The sequence below is a fragment of the Capsaspora owczarzaki genome (assembly GCF_000151315.2).
Source record: "Capsaspora owczarzaki ATCC 30864 unplaced genomic scaffold supercont2.2, whole genome shotgun sequence".
Lineage (NCBI taxonomy): Eukaryota > Filasterea > Ministeriida > Capsasporidae > Capsaspora > Capsaspora owczarzaki.
This window is the reverse complement of record NW_011887293.1, coordinates 1592683-1604000: the sequence shown is the minus strand read 5'-3', so window position 1 is coordinate 1604000 and position 11318 is coordinate 1592683. Positions and strand designations below refer to the sequence as shown.

The window sequence follows — 11318 nt, the reverse complement described above, 5'->3', positions numbered from 1 at the left end:
CAATACTAATGAACAGCTAAAATGGAGACGGGGGGGGGGACACGCAAACAAACAAACAAAGCAAAACAGAAAAAAAAAAAAACACGGACGACTACTTCTGAGCAAGGCGTGCACCAATGTCGCGCACATCACTGCCAACAAGAGCCGCAAAAGTGTCGGCCAGGTCTTGGAACCGAGGACGGTTGGCAGGGTCAAAGTCCCAGCATTGAGCGACGGTTTGGAAGAGATCTGGCGGGCAGCTGTCGGGGCAACCAAGACGACCGCCGTTCTCGAGGTGCACAGCCATGTCGATGGGTGCGATTTGAGGATAGGGCGTGTTGCCGTATGAGAAGACCTCCCCTGCAATAAAATAACATGATAAACAAGACATGTCGGGTTGAGCAACGATCCAACCCAAAAGCCGCGAAACGCGCAAAACTAAAAAAAAAACTCACAAGCAACAATGCCAAAGGCCCACACGTCGGACTGAGTTGTAAATGTGCGGAAGACCAGCGATTCGATCGACATCCACTACAAAGGGGGGGGGGGAAAAACAAAAAAAAAAAAAACACAAAAATTATCGTCAGTCCTGTGCATTACAACAGCACTCCATCTGCAACATAACGCAAATGTTGTTAATGTTGTTGTTACCTTGACGGGCAGACGGCCTTTCGTTTGGACGCGGTAGTAGTCGGAATCCTCCTCCAGCACACGCGAGAGCCCGAAATCAGAAATCTTGACAGTCAGGTCAGGACCAACGAGGCAGTTGCGTGCCGCCAGATCGCGGTGCACAAAGCGAACAGACTCGAGGTAGACCATGCCGGAGGCAATTTGAGCAAGCACGTGCGAAAACTCGGGCAGCTTCCAGGCAATCAGCGCCGACTTGGACTTGATCATGAGCTCTCGCAGGTCGCCGTACGGCAAAAACTCGAGCAAGAGCATGTGGGGCGTTTCTTCGACAAGAGCGGCAATCGCGAGCACAATGTTGGGATGCGAGAACTGGCTCATCATGGCAGCCTCGGAATCAAAATCGCGACGCGATTTTTCGTCTGCGTCCTCCTGCAGCAGCTTGACGGCCACTTGGAGGCTCGTTTGGCCAGCAGGAATGAGATGCTCGCTGTCCCTGGGCAGGCCACTGGCCGCCAGTGTGCCAAGATGAACCATGCCAAATGCGCCAGAGCCGAGCGTCCGTCCGAGCTTGAGAGCACCTCGAATGGTCTTGGCCGTGGTCGAGGCCGTGCCGTAGATTCGAGCATTGGCGTTGCCGTAGTAGTATTCGCCTCGAGTGCCTTCGATTTCGCGGTACTCTTCATCTGCGCCGCCATCAGGGCCGGAAAGGGCGGGGGTGGACGTGGTCGCGTAAATGTTCGAGTCTCGGTGGCGAGCGCCAGAGGTTTGCTTGTAAGCCGCGGTCGAGATGGCAGGTCTCGCACCGGGGAGCAAATCGGCAGAGCTGTAAATCGGATTGGCCGTCTCGTACATGGTGCTGCTTCCATCCATTTGGGCGTACTCGGGGCTGGTCGTTGTGTACACTGAGGAATCGCGTGGGTTGTTGCGCGAGGTTTTGTTGCCGGCCTTGTCCGCCTGGCTATAGTAGACGGATCCAGTGCCTTCGTACACGACGGACTCGCGCGGACGGTTGGAGTTGGTCGAAGGGCCGGGAGCAGCATACACTTCTTCGTTGTGGTGGCTGTCGTTGTTCTGAGCGTAGACATGGTAGTGATCGTGGTCGTGCGCCTGCTGCTGGGCGGTGGTACTGGTGGGCTCTTTGCGCGCGCCCGCGGCGGGTGCACGGATGGCCACCAATGCCGAGTCATGCATGGGCAACAACTCGGCGACCGATCCCTTCGCCTGGCCACGACGAGCGTTGGGCTGTCGCCTGCGGCGGCGACGCACCACCAGAATGGCAATCACAATCGCCAGCACAACAATACCGGCAATGGCGCCAGCAATGGCAGCCAGCGGAATCCCGCCAGAACCAGTCGAAGGAGACGTGCCCACGCCAGGCCTGCCCGTCGCGTGCGTGGAGGTGGCAACAGCCGAGGACTTGCTGCTGGCAGAGGATGCAAACGTGTTCGTCTGTTCCCTCAGTGACGCTGAAGTGGCCGCGTGTTTTTTGCTCAGCGACAATGAGCCGCTCAAGTCGGGGGTGAAGAAAAGCACGACAGTGGTTGCCGATTTGCCGACTTGGTTGGTGACGGACAAGGTGAAGGTGACTGTGGTGTTCATGTGGAAGAGCATTGTGGCGGTTGTGACGGTCGAGTCGGAAAGAATGGGGATGGTCGACATGTTGTACGCGGGCGTCGCGGTCAAATTGCACGTGAAGAGCGGTGTGCCAGCCTCGACCGCGTTCGTCCACGTCAGCGTCACAGCAACGTACCGAGTGGAAATGACGGTTGATCCAGCCGAAACCAGGATGCCGTTGGCGTCCCAGCCCGGCTCACCGGCCAAGGTCGTTGCTTGGAAAATGTAGGGGATGGACGTGAAGGGGGCAGCAGTGGCGCGTCTGCCCGACACGGCACTTTGAGTTGCGTTCAACGTGAGAGTGTACTGGGTGTAAGGTTCCAGGTACGGCACAGTCAAGGAGGGCTGCAAGGTCGAGCCAGTACTACTGCCGTAAAAGGGAGCTGGGGAAATGACCCAATTGTAGGAGCCGGGTGGCCCTCGCCAGTTCAGCAAGCCACTCCACGCGAAACTAAGCGACTGAGCAGTCGCGGTCGGAGCGGTTGTTGGCGCGCCAATCCAAACGGGGACATCGGGAAGAGTGGTGAGCGCGGCGGTGGTTTGGACAGCTGACTCGTTGCTATTTTGGTTGCGCGCAGTCACAGTGAACGTGTAGCTCGTGTAAGGAGTCAGACCAGTGACATTGTACCACGTCGAGCTGAGCGGCGACGTATAATCAACAACAGTGGTCGACGGCAGCTGAACAACCCGGTATTTGACAGGGCCAGGTCCGTTGGGGGTCGCCGCAGACCAAGTAAAGTTCAACCAAGTGGAGCCGCGCGAGGCAAGGGAGCTCCAAAACAAGCTGTCAAAGGTGGGCTCCCACGAATAGGGATAAGCCGAGACTGTTTGGGCAAGGGAGACAAAGTTGGCAGCGTTGACATAGCGGCGCATGCAGGAGAGCGTCGTGTAAGTGGTTGTGGTCAGGTTGAGTGCATTGGTGGTCACGTTGGTCCAGGACGTGCCAAAGTTGGTCGAAACCTGCATGGTGGCTGGCGAGACCGTGGGTCCGTTCGGAGTGACACCAGGATTGGGCCAAGTGAACAGAACACCCTTCACGTAACGCGTGGAACTCGTGGCTCCAGCGAGAACGGGAGTGCCAGCGGGAGTCATGACGACGGCGCTGGCGCTGACCGAAGTCAAGCCGTTCTGGGTGGCAGTCACAGAGAAGGTGTAGGACGTGTACAAACTCAGCCCGGTGGCGTAGAAAGCAGAATCAGTCGTGGCATTCAACGTCATTTGCGCAGTGGTGGCGCCAGACGTGCGCGTGAGCACGTAGGTGACTGGGAAGGAGTTTGGCTGCTGAGGTGCAAACACGTTGCCCCACGAGACAAGCACCCTCGTTTGCTCAAGCATAGAGAAGGTAGGCGTGTTGGAGCCGACGCGAAGGGGTGCGCTGAGCGCAACCTCATCCATGGTCATCGCAGTGCTGCTCAGCGTGGTTGTGCCGCCAAGCCCGTTAGCGACAGTGAGAACCACCTGATAAGCGGTCGCGGGCTGCAGGTTGGTCAGCACGCAGGATTCGTTCTTCAGACTGAAGGCCAGGAGCTGGGCCGGATTGGTGGACGGGGCGTACGCGACCGTGTAGGTCATGTCAGGAGTGAGGCTGAACGTATCACCCGAATCAACGACGATCGACGACCAGCTCATGGAAATCGACCAGGAGCTGGAAGGGGACAACGCGAGGCTGGAACTGTTCAAGGCCGGGTTGTAGGCCGTCTGCTGGGTGACCGAGTTGCTGGACATGGAGCCTCCGACGGCAATGACGCGTCGTACCGGTTGGCCGCCGTCATTGAAGGCCTGGACGACGTAGGAGTAGGTTGTTCCAAGCGCGAGGCCAGTGTCATTGTACGAGAATGTGCCAATACTGACAGACTGAATAAAGGTGCCGTCGCGATAGACCTGGTACTCGCTGGTTCCAGTGGGAGCGAACATTGTCCAAGCAATTTCAATCGAATGTGTCGTGACCGAGTTGACGTTCAGGATCAATTCGAGCGTTTCGCCGCAGCCCGCGACTCGTCGGGCGGGTTGAACAGGGCATATAATGCCCACGGCATCTGAGGAAAAGGAATGAGGTGAAAAGAGGAAAAGGAAGCGGGGGAAAAAAAAAAAAAAAAAAAAAAAAGTCAGAATCGTGAGACTTTTGGCACCAACAAGCTTCCAGTTGGCGTGAAAAAGTAGTCACTTTGTGTTGGTTGCTTTTTTTGTTTGTTTCTGAGCTTGTGAGGTTGGGATGTCAGATGGATGGATGGGTCAGCCAATGAATGGAAAAACGCTCTCAAAGGGGAAAAAAAGAGCGACCTCGCCAGAAATGGAAAGAAGAGTGGCCATCACGACGTAATCACGCATGATCGCACGGCAGGCAGCCAGCGATGCACAAAGAGCGATGTAAAAGCAGTGCGACCCGGAAGCACGAGTGGGGGCAGGGCGCCGAGACACGCAGGGAGGGAGCAGCGTGGGAGACGGCGATGGAAGCGAAGAGACGAAAAAAAAAAAATGAATCAACTCACTAGAATAAGCCGAGTGCTGAGGGAAGAGCACAAGGGCCAGGGCAGCAACAAGGACGGCGACGACAGGTCGGCGCAGGACGGTCAAGGGTCGGTGCGGAGCCATGGTGCCTTGGTGTGGGATGCCCGAAACGAAGAAAAGGAAGCGAGCTCGGACCGCAGAAAAGAGAAAAAAAAAAAAAAAACTTGCGGCGGCGAGAACTTGTTACAAATGCGTGATCACGTTGAAAACCGAGAGGATCTGTTCCAGAGCAGCCAGCGGACGAAACGGTAGGTAGGGAAATAAAGTGAGTGAAGAGGGATGAGCGGAATGAAAGACAACGACGCAAAGCAGGCATCCGGGGAAGAGCAAACAAACAAAAAAAAATGGGCAAAACCACAAACACATACTCAAAAAAAAAAAAAAAAAAAAAAAAAAAAAAAAGCACGACTGGGTGAAAAATGTGACAAAATCAGATCAGATCATAACAACAAGGCGCAGAGACGAGCTTGTCTCCGTTCAATGCACCTGTGTCGACTGATATGAAAGCACACAACGCCTCGCTCGTCGGGGAGGTGGGGTTTGTGGGGTTCTGTCTGGAATTCTGCAACACTGAAACTCTTCAAGCTGATTCACCCATTCCATTCAGCCGCAATGATCCGATCAAAAGGATTGTTCACAAATCACTGGTTTTCGTGGCAGAAGAACAGCGAAAGGCCCGAACGTCGAACAGAGCTCAGTACACCCAACGTGAGACGCAGGAGCGGGACGCAACGAGGTGCGAACGAGATAGGCGGCGGAGTCATGAAAATGTAACCAAAAAAAAATATGCTAAAATCATCAAAAACCGGACAAATAATGGGAACAATCTAGCACGTTGCACGAGCGCTGAGCTGAAACGTTGCTCGATAGAAACAGGTAAGCAGTCGCAGCACCAACATCTGCGTTGCCGTACTGTGGTTTGGAAGACGAGCCTTCAATGTATCTTGTTCGAGCTTCAGTCTGACGCACGAATGCGAGCTTTTCTGCCGTTCGCCCCCCTGACGACGGAGCCAAAGCGTGGGAAATCTCAATTCGGTGACACAGCCACTCCCCGCTTTATCCACGTTCGCGTCCGCGTTTCCCCCCCCCCCAAAAAAAAGAGCAAATTGCTGACGATTGGCCTGTTTCATGTCGGAAGTCGACCTTTTTATTTGTTTGTGACTCTGTCGTTACCGCAGGTTGAAGAATCAAACAGAACGGCGCAAATTTCGGCTATATTCCAAAGACCAAAATGGCACCCTTTTCCCAAGGCTTTTCCCAAGCAGGAAAACGTGCATGTATGGTTGCGCCTCCACCACGATGATTGATGCAGGATTGGCCCGGTATTGGTCGAACGTGAATGCGGGAAAAGGACAATGGGAAACCGAGGCGTTGTTCGCGTCACAGAATTGAGTTGTTGTTTCTGTAGTTTCCGTCATTTTGGTTGTCATTCGAGCACACCGCATCCATCCTTCGATTCAATGAGCATCCTTTTCAATGCGAATGCTGACCAGAGTGACTATTCAGCTTCTGGTGTCCGCCTTTCTGACTGTTACAGCTCATTGTATTCAAACAGTCTTTGTTTTTGTTTTTGTTTTCTCTTCTTTTTGTTTCCTGTCGTTTTCTTTGTATCTTTTGTTTCTCTGCTCTTCTGCTTGACCCGCTTGCAACAGTAAGAAGATCGTCATATTCCCACTTAGTTTGCCTCCTCTGGTGGGGAACAGAGGGGGGGGGAGGCAAGGCAGGCAGGAAGGGGCTGGCAATGTGAAACCCGCTTCAAGTCCATGCTTTCCCTCGAACGCGCGCTCTCTCGCTCTCTCGCACGCTGTGTGTGCGAGTATGTCCTTTTTCGCTGTTCACGACTACCATGAGATGCTTCCTCGATTGAGCGAGTGGGACCAGGGGAAACGGCAAAACGGTGGAATGACGAGGAACCCGCAATCACCCGTTCCCGCCAAAGCACGCCCTCGCTCTCTCTCTCTCTCGCTCTCTGTCTCTCTGTCTCTCTTTGCGCGCGCACTGTGCAGCCAAGCCAGTCTGCTATGCAATCCTGCAATGCGACACTTGCCTCTCGCGAGCGGGGTGCGTGCAGAGAGGGTCGAGCGAGATTGCGGAAATGAGTCCAAACGCAAAAAGAAAGCAGGTCGGCCGATAGCGCCTCATTGCACAAATAATGGCTGCCGCTAATTCCCCGGTTGCGAATGCGTCGAACGCTGTCCCCTCTCTTGTGTTTGGTTGGAGAGGTGGGCTGTGTGTGGGGGCTGGCCTGTCGCTGCATTGCACGCGATTGGCAAGGCGCCCTCGTGGACTATTGTGCACAGGAAGAGCGCGACGCTGACTCGTGTGTGCAAGCCAAAATGCATCACACAGAACGACCACAAAAACCATAAAAAAAAAAAAAAAAAAAAATACAGTTGATAATAATTACAACATTTTCTAGCAAAATCAGCCGACGGGTGTGCTCCCAAGTGACACACATCTTGCACCTGGAGCGTGTGTGGGGACGATAGAGGAGGGAGGATTGGGAAAAACGAGAGTAACTGCAGAGGTGAGATGCTTGCGGCGGAGGACCACAACGTGGCACAAAGCCCACATTGCGCAAGCCAAAAAATGTCAAAAAATACAAAAACAGATAACAAAAACAAAACGATTTTTAAAAACAAAGTGCGCCTAAATATAATCAACCAATGGATTGCGCCCAATACCACCAAACCTGCAGCAACAGTTGCATCGGGTCAACCAGTGTATGGTGCAGACGTGGATGCGTCGTCCAGTCTCATTGAAATTTCGCTGCTTGCATCTCAAAAAAAGCTTACCGTTTTGTGTTTTTTGTTTTTTGCTTTTTGCTTTTTGCTGTTTTTGTCGTGGAATTTTGACAGTAAATTCAAACACGCATGTCCCGCCAAGTCCTCCTGCTGAGTGTCGTGGTAGTGGTACTGGCATGCTTGATCAGCCCGGCGTTCGCCGCACCTGCCTGTGGTAATGGCGGTGTGTGCATTTGCAATTCCAACGGTCTGATTGACTGCGGCACCAATGGTTTGACGACCATTCCTGATTATTCCACGGTTCTGCCGAATCCAAAGTCAATGTAATCCGAACTTTGGAGCGAGATGGCAGCATGAGGCAGAGGGGAGGCGAAGCTTTGAATTTGGCGCTCATTTCCCGCTGTGTCGTTCAACTCCACAATCCGTAGCTACATGTGTTGCAACCCGCTCTCGTTCATTGCCGCCAACGCGTTTAGTGGACTTTTGAGCATTTCCGGCTCGGGCACCTACTTTACAGAACTGTACGTGGCTGTTCGAAACTTGCACCATGAAAAACTTGAGTGTCTGACTTTGTCCTTCTGACCACGCGCATGACAGATACTTGGACAAGAATGCTATCATCGATATTAGCACCATTGCTAGTTGGGGTCTTCCGGCTAATTTGCAGATCATGTATGCAGCTACTCGTAAAAAGTTTTCGGAGGTGAGAGTTGCCCTCACTGAGTTGTTCTCACCGACCTTCGCTTCTTCGCCCACAGGTGGTTGAGCACCAATCGAATCACCACTGTTCCTGCGATGGGAGGCGCCACGTCGTATCCCAACCTTGTTACCTTGTACGTCACCTTTGTAGTTTGACAATTTCGTTTGTGAGGGAAAAAAAAAAAAAGCACTAACGACAACGTCGACATTGCGACAGGAAGCTGGATGGTAACCAAATCACCTCCATTTCGCCCACTGCGTTTACAGGCTTAACCAAGTTGGCCACGCTGTAAGAGTCCTGAACCCAGCAGTTTTTTTTTTTTTTTGTTTTTGTTTTTCTTTGGCTTGCCATCTCGCTCCTCGATCGAAACCTGTGAAAACCAATGCTTACCATCGCGCGTTTTGCACCAGAGCTCTCAACAATAACAACCTCACAACCCTGCCGCCTGGGCTGTTCAAAGGGCTGCTTACGACCTTGAGCGTTGATTTTACTTCCAACTTGTTTGTTGGCACTCCTCCAAGCACTTTCAAAGATACATCGAACGTCATTCGGCGTAAGTCATTGCATGAGGACTGTGTACCAAAAGAGCTGCGCGCTGACTTGTTGGCTGTTGCCTCTCCCCATGCAGCTTGCGATCCGGCATGCTCCACTTGCTTTGGCAACACCCGCAGCTCGTCTAATTGCTGCCCAGCAAACTGCCTGTCTTGCACGAGCGCGACAGTTTGTTCCACCTGCTACAGCGGCTACAGTCTTGTCGGGAGCAACTGTCTCTATTCGGCAGCAACCGCTTCATCGGCGTCGGCTGGGTTGGCCAGCGCTGCCTCGTCTGCATCGGTTGCCAGCACGAGCGTTGCATCAGTGGCGACTGTGGCCTCCGTCGCAGCTGCATCGGCGGCGAGCGCTTCGACCTCTGTGGCTGCAGTGGCTGCCTCGTCGGCCTCGTCTGCCGCTGTCGTGGCTGCCTCGTCTGCGTCGGATGCGGCTGCAGAAGCGGCCTCGTCTGCCTCGTCCGTCGCCGCGGTCGTTGCCTCCGAGTCGCGCCAGTCTCTCGACAGCATTGCAACGGTGCTCGCGCATCAATCCTCCGCTGCCAGCGCCGCATCACAGGCATCGTCTGCCTCGTCTGCGCATGCCGTCGAGACTTCGCTGGCGTCTGCTGCGTACGCATCTGCGGCCTCGGCGGCTGCAGCTGCATCGGACAGCCTGCCAGTCTGGCTGCCAGCGGCGGTCGTCATTCCCATCGCGTTTATTGGCATTCTGATTTTGATTCTTGTTGTGCGTGCCCTCAACCGCAACAATCGCAAAGCAGCCGCAACAGCCGAGATTGCAGATCAGGAGGTGTACGATCAAATCCACCCCATGACGAACGTCCCGCCCGTGCTCTTCCACAATCCCACATTCGACCCCTCGCAAGATTCCGCGCACACGCAGACATATGATCACTTGGTGGGTCGCACGGAGCCATCGTCCGCTTACGCGTCGATGATGGGCTCGACGACGGATACGGTGCCAGCAGCAGAGCCCGTCTACGAGTCCTCCGCGCCCGTATACGATGACCTTTCCCCCAACCGCCCGAAAAAACCTGAGAACCCAGAGGGGTCCACCAATTATGCCAACGTAGATCATTCGGGCTGATGTGTTCCATGCGCTGGCGCTGTGAAATGAAAGCGAGTTGCTGTTGTCGTTGTTGTTGGTGGTGTTGTTGATGTTGTTGTTGTCTTTGCCCGTGCGTTTCGGTGTTGAACGTTGTGCTGTTTGGCATGATTCTGTCGTTTACTTGTTGGAATGGATGTGTTAGATATGTGTTATGCGTAGAATTTGGTTGTGTCAGTCTTCAATCCAGTCCTTCCATTGAACAAGCAAACACGCAGAAAACCAAAATGACCTCCTTGTTCAAGCGAGTGGTCGACACTGTCCCGTCCATTGTAAATGAGCTTTCTATTTTGTTCAACCAGCATTTAATCCCCCCCCCCCTCTTGTCTGAGGTTTTTTGAAAGGACGCATGCGCTGCGGATTCAGCATCCGTAACTGGGGTGTTTCTGGTCGCCACGACCAACCCCTCCCATGCACTCGATGCGATGCGATGCGCTTGCTGTGTGACTCATTGGGCTCTTGTGTGCGTGTGTGTGTGTGTGTCATTGCAGGACTACCATGGCCAGAAGCTCGCTGAAGACCTCTTCACTTGGATTCTGTCTGGCTCAGCGGTAGGGAAAGGGCCTTTGCTTCACTCCTTCAAGCCTGCCATGCTCATCGTGGAATCACCGATCTTGGTGCTGTTGTTGGTCGCTGGGTGAATGGACGACAGGTCATTGCGTTCGCTGTTGGCTGGATGCTTCAAGACTTTATGATGACCTTGTATCTCTCTGCAGCCGCAGCCGCGTTCTGCGTTTTGGTGAGTGCCGTTTGGGATCTGTGAGATATCAAGAAGGGAAGAGGAGCGGCACTTGGTGCGATATTTGGCGAGGGTCACTGCCTGATTCGTTCCGTGTGGAAAGCCATGCCTTTCGTGCCTCATGCGACCTTGATGGCTGCTTTTCTCACTCGAACTTGCTTGGCTGCTTGAAATTCTGTTTGACTGGCCGATCGCAGTTGGTTGTTCCGCCATGGCCATTCTATCGTCGCCACCCGGTAACCTTCCTGCCGCCATTAAAAGGCGGTGATCACGGCGCCGCTGAGGGATTGGCTACGACCACTCCTTTGGCTTCATCTGCACCAAGCAGTCAACCAGCAGAAGGAGCCAAACATAAATAGCACTGCTGCTGCTTGTCTGCGAATGAATTCGGATTCCGGAGAATAGTCGCGGCAATTTTCTTTGAAAGCTGTGGATGGCAATGCGAAACGGATTGTGTTTTGTGTGTTATGAATGAGATATTGGTGTTTATCGTTTGAGATGGTGCGATTCGTTTGAGCGGAGAGAGATTACAAGCGGCAAAAAAAAAAAAAAAAAAGACCGGTCCGCTCTGTTGAAATCTGGCTCTACTTTCAATGTGTTCTGCCAACTGACACGCAATGGGGCTATGGTTTGCTTGAACGGTTCAACCAGAGCATTCACGTAGCTGGTTTACATTACGGTTGACACAGAGTTCGAGCTGTGTTCTGTCCATTCAAACCTCATCCACTTTCCTTCTTTTCGCCTCCCGCTC

At 53.5% G+C, this 11318-nt stretch overlaps 3 protein-coding genes across 3 annotated transcripts; 2 read left to right on the top strand and 1 right to left on the bottom strand.

Moving 5' to 3' along the window:
- Positions 1-11: 11 nt before the first annotated feature.
- On the bottom strand, positions 12-4827 carry CAOG_01676 (proto-oncogene tyrosine-protein kinase FER). The gene is made up of 4 exons (XM_004364487.2): positions 4713-4827; positions 631-4259; positions 435-510; positions 12-339 (listed from the first exon to the last, which is right to left on the bottom strand). Exons 1-4 carry the CDS (start codon positions 4813-4815, stop codon positions 92-94), a joined length of 4056 nt encoding a protein of 1351 aa, XP_004364544.1. The 5' UTR covers positions 4816-4827; the 3' UTR covers positions 12-91.
- Positions 4828-6297: 1470 nt separating this feature from the next.
- On the top strand, positions 6298-10014 carry CAOG_08537 (hypothetical protein). Its single transcript, XM_011271816.1, has 8 exons — positions 6298-6382; positions 7590-7798; positions 7904-7996; positions 8073-8147; positions 8234-8308; positions 8392-8463; positions 8586-8728; positions 8804-10014. Exons 2-8 carry the CDS (start codon positions 7605-7607, stop codon positions 9808-9810), a joined length of 1659 nt encoding a protein of 552 aa, XP_011270118.1. The 5' UTR covers positions 6298-6382; positions 7590-7604; the 3' UTR covers positions 9811-10014.
- On the top strand, positions 9922-11059 carry CAOG_08536 (hypothetical protein). Its single transcript, XM_011271815.1, has 4 exons — positions 9922-10100; positions 10320-10379; positions 10481-10567; positions 10765-11059. Exons 1-4 carry the CDS (start codon positions 9936-9938, stop codon positions 10924-10926), a joined length of 474 nt encoding a protein of 157 aa, XP_011270117.1. The 5' UTR covers positions 9922-9935; the 3' UTR covers positions 10927-11059.
- The last annotated feature ends 259 nt before the right edge of the window (positions 11060-11318 follow it).

Coding starts and splice junctions, on each gene's coding strand:
- CAOG_01676 (XM_004364487.2), bottom strand. CDS start 4,815: ATGGCTCCGCACCGACCCTTGACCGTCCTGCGCCGACCTGTCGTCGCC. Junction 511..630: donor AAGGCCGTCTGCCCGTCAAG/GTAACAACAACA, acceptor CCCCCTTTGTAG/TGGATGTCGATCGAATCGCT. Junction 340..434: donor GGCCTTTGGCATTGTTGCTT/GTGAGTTTTTTT, acceptor ATTTTATTGCAG/GGGAGGTCTTCTCATACGGC.
- CAOG_08537 (XM_011271816.1), top strand. CDS start 7,605: ATGTCCCGCCAAGTCCTCCTGCTGAGTGTCGTGGTAGTGGTACTGGCA. Junction 8,148..8,233: donor CCGGCTAATTTGCAGATCAT/GTATGCAGCTAC, acceptor CTTCGCCCACAG/GTGGTTGAGCACCAATCGAA. Junction 8,729..8,803: donor TACATCGAACGTCATTCGGC/GTAAGTCATTGC, acceptor CTCCCCATGCAG/CTTGCGATCCGGCATGCTCC.
- CAOG_08536 (XM_011271815.1), top strand. CDS start 9,936: ATGATTCTGTCGTTTACTTGTTGGAATGGATGTGTTAGATATGTGTTA. Junction 10,380..10,480: donor GGATTCTGTCTGGCTCAGCG/GTAGGGAAAGGG, acceptor AATGGACGACAG/GTCATTGCGTTCGCTGTTGG. Junction 10,568..10,764: donor CAGCCGCGTTCTGCGTTTTG/GTGAGTGCCGTT, acceptor GGCCGATCGCAG/TTGGTTGTTCCGCCATGGCC.